This window comes from Coniosporium apollinis (assembly GCF_000281105.1).
Source record: "Coniosporium apollinis CBS 100218 chromosome Unknown supercont1.20, whole genome shotgun sequence".
In the NCBI taxonomy this organism is placed as follows: Eukaryota; Fungi; Ascomycota; class Dothideomycetes; genus Coniosporium; species Coniosporium apollinis.
This window is the reverse complement of record NW_006913282.1, coordinates 1-21,932: the sequence shown is the minus strand read 5'-3', so window position 1 is coordinate 21,932 and position 21,932 is coordinate 1. Positions and strand designations below refer to the sequence as shown.

The 21,932-nt window shown below is 53.7% G+C and overlaps 6 protein-coding genes across 6 annotated transcripts; 5 read left to right on the top strand and 1 right to left on the bottom strand.

Moving 5' to 3' along the window:
* Positions 1-90: 90 nt before the first annotated feature.
* Positions 91-7,647, top strand: W97_04482 (uncharacterized protein; the record flags this gene model as incomplete). Its single annotated transcript, XM_007782372.1, has 3 exons — positions 91-475; positions 1,263-1,378; positions 1,432-7,647. The coding sequence occupies 3 exons, from the start codon at positions 91-93 to the stop codon at positions 7,645-7,647; spliced, it is 6,717 nt and encodes a 2,238-aa protein (XP_007780562.1).
* A 230-nt stretch (positions 7,648-7,877) lies between these two features.
* On the bottom strand, positions 7,878-9,323 carry W97_04481 (uncharacterized protein; the record flags this gene model as incomplete). The annotated part of the gene is made up of 1 exon (XM_007782371.1): positions 7,878-9,323. One exon carries the CDS (start codon positions 9,321-9,323, stop codon positions 7,878-7,880), a length of 1,446 nt encoding a protein of 481 aa, XP_007780561.1.
* An 840-nt stretch (positions 9,324-10,163) lies between these two features.
* On the top strand, positions 10,164-12,518 carry W97_04480 (uncharacterized protein; the record flags this gene model as incomplete). The annotated part of the gene is made up of 2 exons (XM_007782370.1): positions 10,164-11,311; positions 11,390-12,518. The coding sequence occupies 2 exons, from the start codon at positions 10,164-10,166 to the stop codon at positions 12,516-12,518; spliced, it is 2,277 nt and encodes a 758-aa protein (XP_007780560.1).
* A 961-nt stretch (positions 12,519-13,479) lies between these two features.
* Positions 13,480-14,932, top strand: W97_04479 (hydroxymethylglutaryl-CoA synthase; the record flags this gene model as incomplete). The annotated part of the gene is made up of 2 exons (XM_007782369.1): positions 13,480-13,639; positions 13,701-14,932. 2 exons carry the CDS (start codon positions 13,480-13,482, stop codon positions 14,930-14,932), a joined length of 1,392 nt encoding a protein of 463 aa, XP_007780559.1.
* Positions 14,933-15,269: 337 nt separating this feature from the next.
* Positions 15,270-16,477, top strand: W97_04478 (uncharacterized protein; the record flags this gene model as incomplete). The annotated part of the gene is made up of 3 exons (XM_007782368.1): positions 15,270-15,447; positions 15,518-15,594; positions 15,800-16,477. The coding sequence occupies 3 exons, from the start codon at positions 15,270-15,272 to the stop codon at positions 16,475-16,477; spliced, it is 933 nt and encodes a 310-aa protein (XP_007780558.1).
* Positions 16,478-20,866: 4,389 nt separating this feature from the next.
* On the top strand, positions 20,867-21,488 carry W97_04477 (uncharacterized protein; the record flags this gene model as incomplete). Its single annotated transcript, XM_007782367.1, has 3 exons — positions 20,867-20,985; positions 21,038-21,288; positions 21,352-21,488. Coding segments are annotated over 3 exons (507 nt in total), but the record flags the coding sequence as incomplete, so codon positions are not given.
* Between the last annotated feature and the right edge of the window lie 444 nt (positions 21,489-21,932).

Here is a 21,932-nt window from a genome sequence, read left to right as displayed (position 1 = left end):
TAGGTGGCAAGCGCGTGCCTCATCCCCACATCAATACTGGCAACTCCAACCATGTCCAGCAGGCTACGATGATAATGCTCCCTGCCTAGGATGAGGAGACAGAAGGAGCTGACCCAACATGCGGTTACGAACGGACTAAGCGCAAATGGCATCCCTCCACCATCGACCATCGCAGCTCAGATCGTCCAACATCAATCTAATGCCAATGCTCGACGAGAACCGGAGAACAGAGCACTCTTTGGCAAGCTCCTGCAAGAGTACCTCAACGACCCAGCTGCGGAAGAGTCCGACGCGCATATCAACGCTAGACTTATCCATGTCATTGCGGAAGCGGGCCTTGATGTCCTCCATAAGGAAAACCCTTTCGCACAGGAGCTGCTAGTCCCGCAGGCGATCAAGAGCATCGCCGTGATTACCCTCGTCATTCAACGGTATCCCAAGATACTGCTCTTTGTCGAACCTGCCGGCAACCACGGTACACCGGTTCCCCTTCTTCTGTGGCTATTTCCCAAGCTACTATCCCTACTGGGAAAATCCGTATCGAACGCTCTTCAAGAGAGTATAGGAAGTCTTCTATCGCTATGCATTGGTACTTTGTCCGAAAAAGGAAGGCCGTGGCAAGACGCTGCCAGCATATTGCATTTGTACCAGTCTTGCGTGGATGGTGAGCATGTTCCGCCTGTTTCAATCACATTGCTATACTTATACCTATCTAGAGGTCATTTCCCGCCTAAAAGCTGTACAAGCGTCGTCTAGAACGTCCTGCAAGTCAGCACAGGTTATCTTGCCGCCGCCTACAGGAATTTCTAGGCTATGGCCAGATAAACAACTACCTGTTGCTCTTCCACAAGCATGCCAAATAAACCTGGTCTCTCCCTTACAAGCTACAATCGTAGCACTAGAACTAATCAAAGCTGTCCATTCTCAACACGAAAGAGGTGAAGCTGGCTCTGCGACAGAGATTTCTTGTCAGCGTCTTCGGGCATGGCTGCTCGATCGCTGCGATCGTTTGTGGTCCTTGTCAAGGACGTTGAACATGTTCGAGTCGTACCCAGAGAGCGAATGTTTAGTTTTAGCATTCATACGATGCTTGAAGATGACCTGTCTGCCCGCGCTTGGCACTGCTGGACGTGGAGGTACATCACATCGAGCTGCTGTACTGGTCTCCCGTTGTTTGACCGGCATACTGCAGATGTGCGCCCGATCACCAAGTTACAAAGGAGTACAGGGAGAATTCGTGTGGCTCCTTGTACGTGTAGTAGGGACGGCTCGAAGCCGCAGCTGCGTCTCAAACACCGTTGAGGAGTACCTCCATTCCGCGATCTTTGAGGTCGTGCATGACGAGCGAAGCTTTGGTGAGCTCACGAAGGAGCTACAGGTACGCAAGTCAGATGGTTATGCTTAAGAGCAATCATGACTGACACGTTCTAGGTAATCCTATGCTTGTGGATTATGCCCGCCATCGATATGGACCGATTGTCAGACTCAGCCCGCTCACTCTGCACGGTGCTTGCTTCTCAAAGCAGTCTTCCGATTGATGATGCTGCTCTGGCAAATGATGCATCTGCCGTGTTCAGCCACACGCTAGTATCACCGCAAGATCAAGAGAGGCCGGCTAAACGGCAGAGGACCGTTGGAAGTAACCTGAGCCAACCTTCTGCACAGGGTTCCTACAAGTCCAAGCTCGCCGAGCTTTGCCAGCTCTTCAAGAGGCAGTCGACAGATGACTTGACCGGGTTGCATCAAGAAGCACTCCAGCATTACTCTGAGTTGGCCGAGAAAGAGCAGTGCGAAGAGCAGTGCAAAGCTTTGACTATCATAGGCTACTTGCCCTGTGGTGGTAGTGGTAGTCTGCAGCGTACCCACAGTAGCATTGGAACAGTTGCCGAGAAGAACTGCACCGTGTGCGATTGCCTGCCTGGAGCCCCAGTTGACCGACCAGCCTTGACTTGGGACGGTGGGTCCAATGTACGAGACTGGAATGAGATCATGTTGCTTCTATCTGAGATTATGAAGTCAACAGACTTTCAGCGGTCTAAGAAGCCTAGAATCCTCGCTACGATAGCGATCCGTAGAATCATCAACCATACATCGAATCCGGAAATGCTCGACTTGGCCAACTCCCAGTTGGGACAATGGTGTTTAAGGTCCTTCCATAGCTCGTTGAGAGAACTGCGCATTGCCGCCGGCCGCGCCCTGACGGCTTTCCTCCGGAACGAAGTCCAAGACGACGTCCGACGACAGAACCGCATCTTCGCGCTTGAGTTCCTGAAAACTCTATCGGAAATGAATCAGGTCGTTAGCCAAGAAGCTTTGGTACTCGCATACGCCCAGGTAGCTCTCGCTTGTGGGCATGAGGAGCTGAACATCGTGCTGCTCAGCCTAGTTGAATACCTTGGCCATACGAACTCACTCATAAGCGGCGTAGCCTTCAACCAGTTGTGTCACATCTCAGCGGTCTTAGGCTGCCAACCTGCCGACTTGCTCAAGCCTTTCTGGCGCAGCGTCGGAATAACAGTAGTCAAAGACCTTAATACCCGGCCACAGAAAGCTCAAGAGTTGTCCGATTTCCTCGAAGTGAGCGTTACACAGCTACTGCTCCTAACGCAAACTGATACTTTGCCATACCTTGTTCTTACGAAGAAACACGATGTTCTGCAAAGGATAGCGTCTGCCAGAGGCCCGGCTACCTCTGTGCAAGACATATGCACCCAACCTCGCAAAAACCTCGCAGCGATTGTGGCGCTCCTTTTGCTGCAGTCATCACCAGACAGCGAGAGGTATACAATGGACTTGCTGTGCGAGGCTGCTCCGGGCTTGAAGGACGACTTATCAGGTTTGATTGAGCTCGAGCCTGTACTCATAGCTTGCGAAATCCTCAAAGCTGCGGACGAAGAAGACACATCGAAGAAGTCTCGGGTCCGCCAGGCTATACAAACATTGGCAACAATCTCCGAACGGAAGAACGGACAATCGAAAGCCGCCTCGAAGCAGTCTCGATTAGTGTCGACCTTCTTTGAGAGTCATATCCTGGGCATGATGGCTCATTTTTCGGAGGTAATCGATAATTCTCGCGAACCTCATCCAGCTTCCGAGAGAGTGCGATGTTTACGCGCTATTGAAGCCATGACCGCCTTGGCGAAGACGCATGTTAGTGTCGCCCTACCCCAGATCCGGACTTGCCTCCAGTCTGCAATGGAAGATGATAAGCTACGCTATGCAGCATTCTCCGCTTGGGTCGCGCTCATGAGCGTTGCTGAGGAAGAGGACGTTGACGCCCTGATCGACCATACTTTTGCCATGATTGCACAGCATTGGTCCTCTCTGAACGCCGCTATGCAGCGTAAAACTTACGACATGTTGTCGAACCTACTCAAGGCTCACAATGTGTTCTTCCAGGAGCGCATTGGCACCTTGCCTCTGCTGCCAGATGTACCACTGCTGTCAAAGCACCGCGCGGAGATTGCACGACTTAAAGCGCTTATGGATCCCGCGACGATCTTCTCTGCGTTCAGTCAGCGGTGTGAGGATGAGAGCTCAGCAGTAGTGGAACAAGCTCTCCGGGAACTCGTTCCATTCCTTGTTGACAACCAACGCTTCATTCACGAAACCAGCGTGAGTCAGCAGCCAAATCCAGTTGTAGCCCAACTGCTACGCTCTTTGCTTGATGCCGTTGTCAGGTTCAACGAGAATCACTCAGCAATTATCGACCTCTGCTCGCAATGCCTAGGCCTTGTGGGTTGCTTGAACCCCTACAGAGTGGAGGCTGCGAGAGAGAAGCAGGATACACTTGTTCTTTCGAACTTCGAACGGGCTGATGAAATTATCGACTTCTCAGCCGTTCTTCTGCCCCATGTACTGGTTCCTGCCTTTCGTTCTGCGAGCAATGCTAAGTCGCAGGGCTTTCTGGCATATACCATGCAGGAAATGCTCAAATACTGTGGGTATGGCATAGTTGCAACACAACGAACTCGAAGCTCTCAAGCCAGCTCCTTACCCCATCAGCGTTGGCTGGAAATGCCAGAGGCTGTCCGCAGCACGCTGACGCCCTTCCTCTCTTCAAGATACATGGTCACAAACAACAATCAGCTCGAGTATGTTGTGCAGAAATTCCCCATCTTCAATGCCGAGATGAGCCATGGCAGCTGGCTACGGACATTCGTCTATGATTTGCTGCAGAGAGGAAAAGGTCACAACGCGCAGAGAATCTTTTCCGTCCTTGCACGAGTCATCAAAGGCTACGATCTGTCCATAGCCAGCTTCATGCTTCCCTTTGCAGCCGCCAATGTCATTCTTGGCGGCGACAACGACGAAGCGTTGGGTGTTAGGCTAGAACTGCTGATTGTTTTAAAGCAAGAAATGAACGGGACGGCATTTGAGACCGAGACCATCCGCCAGTGCAGCGAGAGCGTCTTCCGAGTCCTCGATTACCTCTCCAGGTGGCTACAAGAAAAGCGCGGTACCTTCAACGATTCGAAGTCTTCCAGCGGTCGACGTAGTGAACCCACTTCAGATTCAGATGACATCTGCGATACCGCGCAGATCAGCCGCGTTGAGCTAGTACTACAAGGGATTCCAGCAGAAGTCATTTCGCATCGCGCTGTCGAGTGCCGGTCTTATGCTCGGGCTCTTTTCCACTGGGAGCAGTATATCCGCCAGGAACGTGAGAAGACACCGGCCACACAACGGCAGCAGAAAGACGAAGCATTGTATCAGTATCTCCAAGACATCTACGCTCAGATAGAAGAGCCCGACGGCATTGAGGGTATCTCCGCACACTTGCACGTTCTTGGACCGGAACAGCAGGTACTAGAGCATCAGAAAGCCGGACGTTGGGCCGCCGCGCAGAGCTGGTATGAGCTTGAGCTTGCTGAAAAGCCTGATGATGCAGAAATTCAGGTCAACCTCCTTACGTGCTTGAAAGAAGCTGGTCAGTACGACGTCTTGTTACGATATGCCAACAACTTCCGGGCAGGTTCTGCAAGCAATCTGCCACAGTTACTACCATTCGCTTCGGAAGCCTCGTGGGTTACCGACAAATGGCGTTTCCTCGAAGATGCCATCGATGCAGGTTCTGCCTGGCCATCGGAGCACTTCAACGTCGGTGTTGGGACAGCTTTACTAGCCCTTCGTCAAAACAAGCATGACGATTTCCTCTCAACGATAAGTGCTCTTCGCCAGAAGGTGGCACGGAATCTTTCGCCATCAACAACGTCGTCTGTACAGGCATGTCATGACCAGCTACTCAAGCTGCACGCACTCTACGAGATGGAGGCTATCAGTGGACTCCCCTCACCTTTGAGGATGGACCGAGAGGTCATGCTTGGCACGCTCGACAGGCGGCTAGAAGCGTTAGGTACCTACACCTCTGATAAGCAGTATCTCCTCGGCATTCGGCGTGCCACGATGCAGCATTCAAGCCTGGAGTTCAGTAAAATGGACCTAGCGTCGTCGTGGCTGACGACTTCAAAGTTAGCACGTAAGTCGGACATCATCAACACAGCTCATAATGCCGTATTACACGCAACGCAACTTGGCGATGATGCCGCCAGAATTGAGCACGCTCGACTCCTTTGGAAAGAAGGCCACCATAGGAAAGCAATACAAAGCCTCGAGGGAGCCATCGCTGCGAATGCTTTCCAATCCCACGATCTTGGATCCGTTACGGAAAGTATGAGTACGTCCGGAGACAAAGAGAAGTTCCAGAACTTCCTGGCTGCCCGAGCACATGTACTGCTGGCCAAGTGGCTTGATGCATCCGGCCAAACACCATCTGCAACAATCATCCGCAAGTACCAGCTCGCCGTGCAGACGCACTCCAGATGGGAGAAAGGCCACTACTACCTTGGCAAGCACTATAACAAGCTCCTGCAATCGGAGAAGGCAATGCCTCGAGGCAAGCAGAACATCAGTTTCCGTTCAGGCGAAACAGCCAAGCTAGTGGTTGACAATTTCATCAGATCGATGTGCTTCGGGGCGAAATACTACTATCAAACCATTCCGCGATTGCTAACTGTATGGCTCGATCTCGGAATGGATGTACATCAAGCTACTCAACATCCCGTGTCCGCTGAGGCAGACATTGTAGCCATGCAAATCAGGAACCTCGATGCAATGCATCGGCAGATACGTAAATATGCCGAGCGACTGCCAGGGTACATATTCTACACGGCGTTTCCCCAAATCATCACACGCATCAGTCATCCAAACGCAAAAGTGTGGGAAGTCTTGTTCTCAATTATCATCAAGGTCGCGTCGGCGCACCCTCAACAGGCGCTTTGGTACATCCTTGCCGTGGTGAAGTCTTCTGCTGCAGATCGATCAAGTCGAGGACTTTCCGTGCTCAACAAACTGAAGAAGAACAAGGCGGAGGGCTCCGCTTTCGACATGAGGGCCATGATCACACATGGCCAAAAGCTATCAGATCAGCTTCTGCGCGCCTGCGAAGCTGTAGTCGATGGAAGATCAAGTCATGTGAGCCTATCCAGAGACCTTGGTTTCAACCACAAGCTTGCTCCATGCCCGCTTGTAGTGCCGATAGAGGCGACAATGACTGCGACTCTCCCGACCGTACACGACAGCCCGCACGTCCGGCAACACAAGGCCTTCTCTGGTGGCAACATTACGATATCTTCCTTCTCGGACGACGTTCTTGTCTTGACCTCCCTGCAACGGCCTCGTAAACTCGTAGTCCGGGGCTCGGATGGGAACAGCTATGGACTCCTGTGCAAGCCAAAGGATGATCTCCGTAAGGATCAGCGTCTCATGGAGTTCAATGCCATGATCAACCGAGGTCTGCAGAAAGACGTCGAGGCGAGCAAGCGGCGGCTCTATATCAAGACCTACGGCGTCACGCCGCTCAATGAAGAGTGCGGAACCATCGAATGGGTCGACAACCTCAAGCCGATGCGTGATATCATCATCAAACTCTACAAGCAGAAGAGCGTGGCAATCGACTACAACCGCATCAGGACGCTGCTTAACGAATCAATCGCTGCTCCAGAGAACATCTCTATCTTCACAGACACCATTCTCAAGCTCTTCTTCCCCGTGCTGTACGAGTGGTTCATCGAGACCTTCCCGGAGCCAGACGACTGGTTCAAAGCACGCCTCCGTTACACACGCTCCTGCGCCGTCATGTCCATCGTCGGCCACGTGCTCGGCCTCGGTGATCGCCACGGCGAGAATCTCCTCCTGGAAGAGGGGACAGGCGGCATCCTGCACGTTGACTTCAACTGCCTCTTCGACAAGGGCCTGACGTTCGAGAAGCCCGAGGTTGTCCCCTTCCGGCTAACGCACAATATGGTCGATGCGATGGGCGCGTACGGCTACGAGGGACCCTTCCGCACGGCTGCGGAGCTCACGCTGGGGATTCTGAGACAGAATGAGGATACGCTGATGACAATTCTGGAGACGTTTGTGTATGACCCGACAACGGACTTTATCGGCAAGAAGAAGCGGCCGACGCCTGGTGTGCCGGATACTCCGCAGGAGGTGCTGGAGAGCGTGAGGGGGAAGCTGGCGGGCCTATTAAGAGGGGAGAGCGTGCCGTTAAGCGTGGAGGGGTATGTGGAGGCGCTGATACAGATGGCGAGGGATCCGAAGAACCTGGCGTCTATGTATATTGGGTGGTGTGCTTTCTTTTGAGGGTCGCGTGGCACCGTATCCGTTACAGGGTTTGTAAGCGTTTTCACGGTCATGAGAAGGCGAATGCAAAAAGGTTGCACGGAAAGGCGATACTCCTAGCTTGATAGCTTGGATGAAATTATATTAATCAACTCTACCAACTGCAAGCTCGTAAAGTGGTCTACCAAATATCAAAACTAGATGCAATGTATGCCAGCCGGGTATATTCTCCCCAAATGCATGTCTACCTTCTACAACCGTGGCTGTGCCTTCGCCTCGCCCTCCAATCCCATAATCTTCCTCTTTTTAACCTCATTCATCAGCCTCGCAACCTCTTCGTCCGTTAGCTCAATTAACTTAGCCACATCCACAGGCTTTCTGTCCAATTTCTTCGCCGTAACAAACCACCCCTCCGTCTTCACATCCCCCGGCTCCCTGACCACATCCCCAATAAACTTGCAATAACTCGCCACACACATCCTCCCGCCCTGCAACCCCTCCAACATCAGCGCAAAACAGTGCGGCATCGCCTCATACTGCTCCCACACAACCGTGACCCCCTGCCGCGCCGCCCGCTGCGCAAACACCTTCCCCTCATCCGCTAGCATCTCCTCGCCGCACACCATGAAGATTGGCGGACTGCCTTCCCAGCTTTTCGCGGCCAATGGTGACACGAGCGGGTGGCACATCGCGCTGCCGTCGCAGTAGAGTTCCGCGCGCGGCGGGTCGGTCGGCCAGAGCGGGCAGGGCGGGAACTTGACGTCGGCGGATTGGGAGGGCGGGGGTAGGTAGTCATACTGTGCGTTGTTCTCTATGCTGGGCAGGGCGCGCGTGATGTCGAGCCAGGGTGAGTTGAGGGCGAGGCCTGCGGGAAGCGGGAGCTCGACTTCGCGGCCGTGGAACGTGACGGTCGGGGTGCGGTTGGGTGAGGAGCGGTGGAACTGGAGCAGGAGTTGCAGCAGGGAGGCAGAGAGATGCGCGCCTGCGCTGTCGCCGGCGAAGACGATGTGCGAGGGCTTGACGGGCGAGTGGAGCGCGCCGGGGGGTGGGTAGAGGAGGGAGAGGTAGGAGACCAGCGCGTCGAGCAGCGCGGCGGGGAAGGGGTTCTGCGGCGCGAGGCGGTAGCGGACGGAGTAGGCGCGGCCGCCGGTTAGATGGGCGTATTTGGATGTGGCTTGTCGGTGCGAGGCGGGGTCCATGAGATAGTAGGCGCCGCCGTGGAAGCAGAGGATGGTTACGTCGCTTGTCACCTCCTTCATGATATTCTGATACTTTTCTTCTTCGGATATCGAGGGCTCGGGCGCGTCCTTGGCGACGTTGGCGCGGTAGCCGGTCCATTCTGCCTCTACGGGCTCGAGAGTTGGTCGCGTATATGTCTCGTCGCCCTCCTTCATATCATCGATAGCCTTGAAGAGAGCCTGGCGCAAGTCGTCTTCCGTTGGCGCGGGCATTGTGACCCGGCTTATCCACATCCTCCCTTTTACCCCCGGGTCCTTCAGCGTCCCCTTTTGTTGCTTTGATATTGACCATGGCTCCCCATTGAGCACCTCTCGTATGATCTTAATGGTAAGCTCGGTACGGAGATCCCATTTGGTGGACGTTGATGACAGCCATAGGGAGTGAAACAGCGCTGTTTTCAAGATGAAAGGCGATTTGAGGATGAGGAACTTCGCGATAGTGGAGGGTGAGCCGTCCATGGTGGTGGGGTATGAGGTCTAACGATGCTTGTCTATGCTCTATTGGGTGAAAGCAACTGCGCCGGAGAAGAGAAGGAGAGGAGAGAAGTAGCTATGAACGATATCTAACATGCCCCATCCTCCGTCAACACCAACTAGGTACCCGTCGCCGCGCCGTCCAAGTGTCCTCTGCGCGGCTTCAGTGGACGCATCACAACTCCATTAACGTCATCAACTTGCCTCGGCTCGGCGCTGTCGTGTGTCCGTTTTCCGGTGCTCAGCACGTGCATCAGTCACGTGAACATCGACCTGTCCGCCATGAGCGGAGCGGCCAAGAAGGCTGCAGGTGCCACTGGCAGTGGTGTTGTCGGCTGTTCCGCACGCACAGTCTTCAGTTGAAACTCGGATGCTCAATGGGGCGGGCCGGCGTCTAAATTTAGTTTGCCGCCCTTCTGGGATGTCGTGACAATCGGTTAGTTATCATCCCAGGACCATTTGCAGAGCCCTCTCACCGAAGCCTCTATCACCCGAGCTGGATAGGCCCGTTGTACCTTTGCCGTGGAGTTTTGTGCGGCCGTTTAAGGTTCCAAGCATGTTCTGATGCTCGGCTTCGCACGGTAATTGGACCCTCTCCCGGTGCCCGAAACACTGGCCGCTCCTTGTGTTGCGGCCCTCTCCTTGGCCCCATCATTGCTCACTCCGCTCGTCTTACAGCCACAATAGCAATCACAATCGTTCAGCGTTCCTAAACCTCTTACGCAGAGTCACGAGCTACGAAACACCAGCAGGGCGTACGGGGAGAAGTACACGGCCAGCGCGACCGTTCCGCAGTCAACCGCCCTCTGAGGGGCTCCACGCGCAATGGACAGACAGCCTCGCCATGATCAACAAGGAACACCGGCGTCAGAGAACCCCAATGTCTTCGACGATGAGTTCGCTATCGACAATGATCCTCTCGAGCCGGAGTTCAGCGTAGCGGATGGGTTCCGGCCGGACCAATCTCGACAATTTTCAACGTTCGCAGACAGCCCAACACTCGAGCGCATGTCGATAGAAGAGCCAATATCGGGCATTGCGTCGGGAGAGACCAAATCACGACCTCATATTCCGTCCAGAAGTAGTACGAGTAAGGGTCATCCCAACCAGGACCCGTTGGCGGTTCAGTATGAGGGAGTCCATGCCCCGTTGCCTGGCCCAATACCAAGCATATACTCTCACGGAACCACAACGCCCGCTGTGGTGCGCCATGCATCACTCGCCTCCACCTCATCTTTTGCAACGACGGCACGCTCGCACAGCACTCTGCCGTCCGGTCCGAGTCATCCATACGGCATGTACCCACAAGATACTGGGATGGCCCGCTCAGTGAGTGGAGCGACCTCATCAACAATTAGAGCGCCTTCGCGGACTCAGTCAGGACATCATCGCCCGACACATCCATACGCTCTGTATCCACAGAACGTATTAGAGGACTCGGAAGAGACTACCAGCCCTGCACCACAGTTAATACCAGTCGGCTTTCCTGGTATGAGTACCGGATACCATAGACAGATAGGCCCGGATGGCGAAGACCAGGGCCTCATGGGATTGGACGGACACACTGAACAGTTGCCTCCGTACTCTAAATATCCAGAACAAGGGCCAGCGAGCCCGGTGGTTCCAATGACCCAACCCGCGACACCACAGGAGAGCATCGCGCTAGGCAACCTAGATTCTCCAGATTCTCAAACTACTCTCATACGGCCAAACAATGGCCATGGAGCCGATCAGCTAAACAGAAGCCCTAGTCTCCCACTTTCAGAGCCGCCAAGTTTCAGCAGCTCAGAAAAGTCGTGGAGTGAGAAAACGTGGAAGGAGAAGAGGAAGACAAGATTCTTTGGAGGGAAGATACCGCTATGGGCAATTGCATTGGGATTCGTTGTTGTGTTTGTCCTTGCCGTGATCCTTGGTGGAGCCATTGGAGGATTGTTGGCTAGAGAGAACGCGCGCTTGGCTGCTGCTAGCTCTGCGTAAGTCGATAAGTCCGTTCTGAGAAGCCGCTCGCTCACGTTACGAAACAGGGCTGCGGTTGTGACGACTGTATACAGCACAGCGTCTATGTACGACGCTTCGACTATTGCGACGCCAACAGGCCTTGCTCCTCTACCAACACACACTACCTATGCTCTTCCACTCGGCGATCCGGAATCGAGCTTGAATGGTTGCCTTCCACTTGAGGGGCAGCGAAGCGCTTGGTCCTGCAAGATGCATGGCCCTCCTCTCCGCTTGAGTCTCGACCAGAGGCCTGGGAAGCCTCACAAAGAAGCCTGCATTTCCCCGATGTACCCGGATGACGCCACTCTTAGATACGGCATGCAGCCGCCACAATTCGACGTGCAACGACTTGTCCTTGTCCATGATTATGATGACCCGAGCAAGGGACCAGCATATCACTTCTCCGCGCGATACGACAAAATAGTGGTAGTGGCTAAAGATGACTTTCTAGGTCTAGAAAGTATGAAGAGAAGAGACTCCACATCCGCCAGCGAGAGTGAGTTCGAAGTGCCTCCAGGCTTTCGGGGCAGACGCGAAGTGCAGGTTGGAGACTTACCATGGTTCTGCGTCTGGAATGATACTTTCATCGAAGGCTTCATCTATGTTAACGAGGACACTGCTGCGGCTGCATCCTCCTCGTCTGCTGCTGCTGCCGTTGCCTCCGCCGCCGCCGCTAGCTCATCTAGCTATCCGACCACCCTGGCAACGTCGCCGCAGACAACGTCCACATCATCGCCAACACCCACATCCTCCGACACAGTCGCCGCCGTCCCATCGGGGCACGCATATTCATACTATACACGCTTCCGCTCGGGCCTGGCGAGCGCCATACCCACGGAATATGCGGCAATTTCCAGACCGGCGATGGAGCGCCGCTACGAAAAGCTACCAGAGTTTCCTCGCGTCGTCAAGATCGAAGAGCGCCGCCTACCCAATAATCCAGACTTCCCCTACTGCCAGCAATGGCGTGTTCTAGACAATGGCAAGGTGGTGCCGAACGCCGACAGCAATGAGAAACCTATAATCGTAGAACTTGAAGAGGAAGACCCTCTTTATCCAGGCGCTTCGGTTGTGGAAACGCGGCCAGCGACAACTGGTGGTGCTTCCGAAGTGAAGAGGTCCCTGTTTGAAAAAAGAAAAGACCCCTATGGTGCTTGTCACTGTCAGTGGTCAAGCACGTAAGGATTTGTGTTCGGTGTCCTTGTTATGTTTTGCTCTACCTGCCCTTTCTATCATCTCTCTTGTTCGTGCACGTGGGTATATATCCGGCGATCGGTGTACAATCTCGCTATTGGCGTTCAGGCGGTCTCGGCACTTGGAAGAGGCGTTCAGTATAAGCCTTGAGGAAACTTTAGGGGCAGGATATGGTGACGATTTCACCGGCGCACTAACGGCAGCGGCGGTTCATGTTCATACAACATATGTCTTAGTGTGACGCGCCGTTTCCCTTTGCTATTTTAGCTAGGTAGTTTTCCACAACACTCAGACCGCTGTGCAATATGAGCTGCCATGGGGCTCCATGATTGCCGCTGTGCCTTACTTGAGGCTAACTCTTCAGAGATCGCTTCACGTGACTATCGTACGAGGAATACAAGGGGGTCAGCCAAGCGGCTCTAGCTGGCGAGGACTGCCTGGTGGCCGACTCTACTGGTTGACATAACATCCATATTCGCCTTCGCCGGCTGCCATTCCCGGTTTTCGAGACTGCCGTGCACTCACACTTCAGCGAAAGCCGCACTGGAGCGCGTTGCCCCTGGCAGCTGTCAAACGTCAGAGATGTGGCTGAGCAGCCGTTGACAGGGCTTGTTGAATTAAAACTTGCCGGCTCAAGCCCCAGCATCAGCGTTACAGACACGCAACCTCTACTTTTGACCGCTCTAGTGGTTGGCGGGGCGGCGACTTGTCAGTCCAACGCTGTCCCTGAAAAACTAGCCACGTTTTGTTCTGTTCCTGGCAGCTCGCACGGACCTTTCCTTAAGATTAATCTTCTGTTGAGCCCCTCGATGGTTAGACTCGCCATGCTGTCGCCTTCACCGCTTCCAACAGACATTTAGCATCCTCAGACAAAAACGCCTGGCTTCAATCCCGTCCCTCGCTCAACCTTCCACAGACCTGAGCAGAAACCACAGCTACACCACACAGAATGTCTCGACCGCAGAACATCGGCATCAAGGCCTTGGAGCTTTACTTTCCTTCCCAGTGCGTAGACCAGGCCGAGTTGGAAAAGTTCGATGGCGTCGCCCAGGGTAAATACACCATTGGCCTCGGCCAGACGAAGATGAGTTTCTGCGACGACAGAGAAGGTAAGGAGTCTCCCAAAAAGCATCTTATAACTCGAGGAACTCTCCGCTCACGCGACCCCAGATATCTACTCCCTCGCCCTGACCACCGTTTCGTCTCTCCTCCGCAAATACTCAATCGACCCGAACTCGATCGGCCGCCTCGAAGTAGGCACCGAGACCCTCCTCGACAAATCCAAATCCGTCAAGACGGTGTTGATGCAGCTGTTCGAGCCCAGCGGCAACACGAACATTGAGGGTGTCGACACTGTGAATGCTTGCTACGGCGGCACAAACGCGCTCTTCAACTCCCTCAACTGGGTCGAGTCCTCCGCGTGGGACGGCCGCGACGCCATTGTCGTGGCTGGTGATATTGCGCTCTATAAGAAGGGCAACGCGAGACCGACTGGCGGCGCAGGATGCGTAGCCATGCTCATTGGGCCTGATGCGCCATTGGCCTTCGAGCCGGGCTTGAGAGGCAGCTACATCACGCACGCCTACGACTTCTACAAGCCAGACCTCACGAGCGAGTACCCGATCGTAGACGGGCAGTTCTCAATCCGATGCTACACCGAGGCCGTGGACGCGTGCTACAAAGCCTATAACGCGCGAGAAGCCAAACTAGCGAAACAGCTCAACGGCAGTGCGACAAACGGCACGACCGAGCACGACGAAAAGGAACCCGAGACCCCGCTCGACCGCTTCGACTACATGTGCTTCCACGCGCCGACGTGCAAGCTGGTCGCGAAATCCTACGCCCGCCTCCTCTACAACGACTACCGCAACAACCCGGACGCGGAGATCTTCTCTAGCGTGCCCCGTGAGATTCTGGACCTCGATCACACCGCCTCGCTCACCGATAAGACCGTCGAGAAGACCTTCATGGCGCTCGCGAAGAAGCGCTTCGCTGCTCGCGTGCAGCCGAGCATCCAGGTACCTACCATGTGCGGGAACATGTACAGCGCGTCTGTCTACGGCTCGCTGTGCTCCGTTCTCGCGAACGTCTCATCCGCCGATCTGCAGGGCAAGCGCGTTGCCATCTTCAGCTACGGATCGGGGCTCGCGAGCAGTCTTTTCAGCCTCAAGGTGCGGGGTTCGGTGGACGAGATGAAGGAGAAGCTAGATATTCACGCTAGGCTCGACGCGAGGCGGACGGTGCAGCCGGAGGTGTATGATGAGATGTGCAATCTAAGGGAGAAGGCGCATCTGAAGAAGGACTATAAGCCGGTTGGCGAGACGGAGACGATTTTCCCCGGGACGTACTACCTTACGGGCATTGATGATATGTTCAGGCGGAGCTATGAGGTTAAGCAGTAGGGTTGTAGATACCGGATGGGATAGGTACTGGGCTTTGGGACTTTATATGGGATGGAAGCTTCGTTAATGTGCATGGCATGCACGGTGCATCTATTGTAATAGTACGGCTTTCTACTGCATTGCGGAGAACCAGACGATATGTCCTGCGTTTTTGAAACTGTCCCTTGTCAAACAACTTGCTGAGAAGCCCGAGTTCTGTCTCCCAGTGTTTTGACAGAGTGCAAAGTTATGCCCAGTCACGTGCGCCGTATACGCTCATGCCAAGGCCTTACTGCTCAGTGGGAGAAGTCTCCCTGCTACCATCATCCATTTGCTTTCAGAGCCACTGCGGCGTATGATGCACAAAGCAGCAATCAAGGGCGTACCGAAGAAAAACTTGCTGCTCGCTTTCGACGCGTTCGGAACACTCTTCACGCCTAAGCGTCCAGTAGCCGCACAATATGGAGAGATAGCCCGCAAATATAAAGTTGCTGTAGGCGTCAGTGACGATGAAATAAAGAATTCGTTCGGCAATGGTACGAAAACATGAGACACGATTTTAAGCGATTGTTCTAGATGATTGGAATCGCTGATGAATGAGTCAAGCATTCAAAGAGGAGTCAAAGGAGCACCCCAATTATGGGAAGAAGGTCGGCATGGCGGCGCCGGAGTGGTGGGCAAGGGTATATTCAGATCTCTTCTTGTGTTGGTTTGAAAACCTCTACATTTCTAAACTCCGGAACTCCAGACTTCGGACTTTCTCATCGGCCACTTCTGTTCGAAGTCAGTACATTGCTACATCACGAGTCTCAATCCTAGGATCTCAGTCACTCTCTTCAATCTACCCTACTCTACCATCTCAGCTCATCTCCATTAACCACCTCAAAGGTCATAACCAAAACCTTCCGCCCCTTCCTCCCCGCCGCCGATACACCCCTCCCCCATGGCCTTGTCCCGGACCTCTTAACCCGCTTCTCCACGTCCGAGGGTTACGCCCTCTACCCCGACGTGCTTCCGCTCTTTTCCCAGCTCCGCGAAATGAAGTCTCGAACGACCGGCCATCCCGACCTACAACGCTGGCCCTGGGACCGCACCATCGTGGGCATCATCACCAACTCCGACGACCGCATCCCCGGCATCCTTTCCTCGTTTGGCCTCATCGTCAGCCCGCGCCGAGCTGGCGACGCGGACTTGAGCACCCAGAATGCCGACGTCGATGCCGCAGGGGAAGAAGATGTGAGCTTCGTAGTGCTAAGCTACGACGTCGGGGCCTCGAAGCCGGACCGGGCCATCTTCGACGCCGCAAAGCAGATTGGTACTGAGCTATTCGCCAAGGTGGACGGAGCAGAGGCCGAGGGCTTTGAGATGCTGTACGTGGGCGATGAGGTAGAGAAAGACGTGTTGGCGGCGGAGGACGCCGGGTGGGGTGCGTTGCTCGTGGATCGGGAGGGGAGACCTAGGGAACAGTTCACGGATGGGAGACGAATCGTCACAGTGGCGGAAGGGAACCGGAAGTTTGATGTGGTTCATGATCTGAGTGCTTTGGGTTCGTGGAGGTTTGATTGACGGAGGGGTGATGTGTGCTTCCCGTATGTCAGGAAGTGCATTGGGAGTGCTCCATGCTGCAAGTCCGCATACAACGAGGGGAGCAAACGAAGAGTGAGACAGTGTGTTATCTCATGTTTGGAAGACTACTACTATAGCTTAACCTACCTGTAATGGAGATGACCAATATTCAAGCGATACAAGTGCCATCATCCAGAGCTTTCCCTTGTTACGTACAGCGAGATACGGAGATAGATTTTTGATGGCGGCGGACGGCCGGCGAAATGATCATACTACTCACCTCTTACCTTGGGGAGATCTGTGTCGTACTACCAATATAGCTAGCCAGCTTTTGGTCGTGGCGATGGGTAGTGAGCACGAGTATATAATCACTTCCAACAATTCATCATCATGATGACCGCCACCATCAAAGTTTGCTGTTGCAACTTGACACCTACCTTCGGGATTACCTACGTCTTTGTTCATCCTAGATTCGGCATCTTCTTCTATGAGAGATGTGAGTTGCCACCTCCTAGGCTTGCTGCCAGCGTTGTCACTGTGCCTCTGTACCATCCTGGTGCACCTCTCAAAGCCATGGAGTTGGGCGACACGGGCATGCCTGCCTTCACCAGTGCGTTGTATCCGTGGCTTGCCCGAGTGTGCCTGTCCTGTACATCTAGTCGAAGTAATACTATTGTGAGAGGTCCTGCTCGTTGAACTGCCGCAGGCCGGATCCCGACGCGCTGCTAGGTGGTTTCCTGCTATACACAACAGGAGGGATGTCCCCCTCAAACGCGTCAACAGCCTCTCCTTCCCGGTTTCGATCCGGAGGCCGTTGCTGCGAACTTCGATCTCCTCTTACAATACAACACTACCAGCATGTGCTCGCTCTTTGCTGTGCGCATGATGACTGTGGTCTGTGTTCCTGATTGGCAGCGGACCAGCCAATCTTCTGGTCCATCAAGCTCGGGGCGGTCGTTTGTTAAGTAAAGGGTTGTGCTGACGTTCTCTGCTAGGGTGCTGAGGGTTATGCCGGCCTCTCCTTCCACCTCATCAGTCAGAATAAAGTCGAAAGTCCACCGTGCCACCTGAGCAGCCTCAAATTCTCGACGCGCATCCTCGCTGTGTTGTTCTTTTTGGAGTCTTTCTTCCCACACAGCTGTTTCGCGCGTCAGATGCTTTAGATGAGCAAAATGAAGTAACATTACCATCACCCCATCGAAAGCATGTTCGGCAGAGCCCGTGGGCCCACCACTTGCTTTGCCTACTTTCAACTTGACAGAACCTCTTCATTTGAAAATGATAAAACTGTTCTTGGCGGCTCAGGCTTCATGCAGTATGCTTGCGAAGTTGAGAGGGTGCGCTGTAGATCCTGAAGACCTTGGGTGCAACTTTCCGCCCTCGCTCCGGAATGTCTTCAACTCGTCTTAGAAGGGACCGCAATATTCATCGCCAAGGAGCTACGCCATCGTCACCAGAGCCCGGGGTTGCTGTATGCCGCCCATGGGTCGAATGTGCCGGACGTACAAACCCGATGTAGAACTTCACCATGGACCAGTTCAGGTAGGAGGACCGTACTCAATCTCTTCAGCAGACCAATGGGTCCACTTATCCGACTGGCGTGGATTGAGTCTCATCCGATCTCCTTGATGTAGCTGGGAACCTTGGGTTATAATACAGTGTTTATTGGCGTGTTCATTGAATGGCGGTTGAGGTGTACGGCGTCCATCGCTAAGAGCGTTAGGTAAGTAGCCTTAGAGTCAATAGGCCTTGGCCGTGACCTGCTGGCCGAGTTTAGTGAACGTGAGTGCGAACTCGCCGACCTTGAGTTGACGGATCCGAAATGGATCTTAATAAAGGCTGCGAGGCGTAGTGACGAGATATTGAGCAAGTTGGTCTGGCGCTCTTTTGATGGGAGATTGAGGCGAGACGGCTTAGCGCCTGGCTGAGCGTTGAAGGCATACGGGCTATGGGGTCCGCGGGGAAGCTTAGCAGTCTCTACCGCTTTGTGGCCTGATGCCTGGTCATTAGGCGCCTGTGCTTAATGCATGGGTGAGCCGGGAGGCGTGTCAAGATCAACACCACAGCACCTGTTCAAATCAACAATGTCGTTATCAATAGCTGAACCGACCAGGACGATGCCCAACTTCCGGCACGTCGAGAACGCCCTCTTTTTGAACTCGAGAATCTGACGCCATCCGTCGATTGTGGAGACGGGACGCAACGGTTCAAGATGTGTTGCAGTTTGCGGAACAGCGTGGCCATATTAACAGCATCGCGACGGCTTGACGAGTGCGGGATTCTCTTCCAGATGCCTCATCTTGTTGTACACCCAGCCAGAGTAAGTGTGGAATAGCCAGGAACGTATCGCTATCTTTGGGTCCTTTAGCCACTTGAACTCCTCTTCCATCTTGTCCAGCACGGGATCGAGCTTCTCTTGCGTTGCGCGACTTCCGAACCGTAAGAGATACTTCTTGTTCTCGCTTAGTAGCTGTAACATGTCACCAATTCCAGAACTTGCAGTGGAAATGTCTGGGTGCTCCATGCTAAAGGCGAGGGCATCTCGGGGAGACAGCCACGAGCTCTTGGAGGCGCTTGTCTGCCTCTTCGAATTGAGTGTCTGTGACCTGCTTCCTTTACGACTGCTCGTGCGTGCCTTTCGAGTCGTAGCGTCGCCGGCAATATCATTACCGTGCAGCCAGCTTCATATAAACTCGACTGCATCTAGGGTGACAGCAGCCGGAGGGCGGAAATTAGCCTGAGCCAACTTTTCGGGCTGGAGCATGGCTGAGATCTGGTTAGGCGAGCCTCAACCACCGTAACAGTCTTCTCCGCATATGGGTCCAGACGTCGGATATTGAATATATTCATCCGGCCCAGTGGGTGAACGCGAGGGAGTCTTCGTATGTCATATCGTAGACGCCGGACGTGCTTCGCCCGGTACCGTGGTAACAAAAGCCGCCCCCAACGAACGTGAACCTGCGGTTGAGTGGGATTATCAAAATGTCTGCAATGGTCGCCTACACTGGCCGGAAGATAAGGAAGACAATGAATTGTGTCATGCCAAACCTGCTCGGAGACGACACCTCGCACACCACATGTGCGAGATTCACGATATAGTTTGAGTTGAAGTACTGCCTTGAACAACTGCTTGGAGTTTGGCGTGTACGCACCCTCGACGAGTGGGCGTGCTAACGCCCTCGCGCGGTCAGATTCTAGGGCCCTCTTGCAAAACTATACGCGCCGTCTAAGGCAAGTCTTCATCAGCATTGAAATTTGACGCGCTGAAACATCCAACACCCTATCAACCAGAGCTCAGATCCTGGAACGTAATGCCTGGGGCCTTGCAGGAACGCTTAGTATAGGTTGCAGGTGGGAGGATTGGTGCCAGGCAGGTGGATGAGCCTTGGCTTCGGCTGCGCTATGCCTTGGGGTCTGTGAATTTCGAGGTTTGCGGACGGATGCCGCTCAAGACGCCAGTCAGCAGCCAAATTATGTCACGGTTCGGCTTGGTGTTCCTACCGTTCGGGCTTTGTGGTATTCCGGGATCACGTGCTTCCACACTGAGTCTTCAGCTCGTCAACCCTCTCGATTTTCGTGCAACGTCTTGTATACTAGCCAGTTAATTAAGTTCTACACCGCCAGCGCCCCTGTCCCGTGACAGCAAATTAAGCCACATAACTAGCCCCTATTCTAAAACCTTAATACTAGCTCACGTAAGGTTACTAAGTAAGCACTAAGATAGAACATCAATGTGATTGACGTTTGAAACTATTGTTTTAAACTTACTTACATATTCTTGCATCCGGCCACAGGTGCTCCGGACCTGGGGGCTGGAACCCGTATCAACGCTACCTTATTGGCCATTCTAGATATATTGATCCAATCAATCTCTCTCCCAGCACCAAGAGAACGAGCCGTGAAGCCCTCACTATGCGTCCTACACCCCTCCTCCTCGCCCGCTGCATCGAAATCCCTTCACTCATGTCTCGCTACCAGACAGCTACAAGTGATTTTCGACTCGCATGCCACGGGGGCCAGAACATTCGCATGCCATGGGGGCCAGAACATTCGCATGCCACGGGGGCCAGAACATTCGCATGCCACGGGGGCCAGAATGTTCGCATGTCTCCTTGCAAAAGAGGCGCTCTACCTATCGGACGCGCTAGGACGGTGTATGCGTTTTAGCGATATCACTCTGTCCCTGCTCTAAGATTCGGCATACATTTCGAACTCCGCCAACAACACCCCTGATATATATGAAGACTTTCCGTCGTCGAGTACGCCGACTGGAGTTTTTGTTATTATCACCAGGCATCTACTCAATTCTACACCTTGACCTAATCTCACTCACACCGCCTCCTCTTCTCTACATCTCACTCGCTTTATATTCAATCTTATATATTCGACATGGTCGCTTTTAGCTTCCTCGCATCACTTGCTCTCATCGGTAGCGCCGTTGCTCTCCCATCTTCGGAGCCCGTTTCAGGCAAGAAAAGGGGCTGTGGCGAGGTGAACGTCGTGCTCGCGTTCGTACCCTAACATTTCCCCCCTTTTCCACACTCTAACCCGTATCTCTAGCGGTCTTCCTCCCAATCACCCTTTACTCATCGCTCGGGGCTTTCCCCCCGCAGTCGTTAATGCAGCCATCAGGTCCGAAGCCGCCGGCGTCATTGCTGCTGGCTACAACTTCAGGGTGGTGTTGCTTGGACCTGAGGTGGACGTGACAGCTACCCTGGGCAAGAAACTCAAGGGAACAGATTGGTCTGTTGCGGTTACCGGAAATGGTCTTAGAAGCGATAACACCGTTGAGGGTACTCGCCATTTCGAGAGTAAGTAGATGATTCTCGTTCGCAGTCTGTTCATGTAGGAGCGTGCTAATACTGCCCGTGTAGATATTCTCCAGTTGTTCCGCAAGAAGGCGCCCAATGCGGTCTTGGCATTTAATCGCAATGCGACTACCACGCTTGAGGCTGTGCAGCGTTGGGCTCCGCTTGATAGTGATTGCAAGGACTCGCCTGGAAAGGACCTTGTAAGTAGTCGTTCGTAAATTATACCTAGCGACCTTTCAACTAAACGCTGATCATCCTTAGGGTTTTTTCGTATTTTGCGACGCTTCCGTTTGCACGCAGCCGCTCTAGGGAACTCTTATTAAAGTGAAGCACTGTGATACTGCAGCCTGCGGTTAGATGTCACGGTTTAAACTTGATGTTCCTCGGCGTTCGGATCTTCTGTTGTTCCGGGGTCACGTGCTCCACATGAAGGGTTTTCTTCCCGTTGAGCTTGCCGCACCTTCCAAACCTCGTGCAACGTCTTGTATATTAATCCAATCAATCAAGCCTTCCTGCATCGTGACATTAGATAGATAGCACGTGACCGATAATAGGCAATAGCGTTTTTGATACTTTATCTTCGACACTCACTTGCTATAAACACGGGTTTCCCAGGAAGGAGTTCCCAGGAAACCATTCCTAGG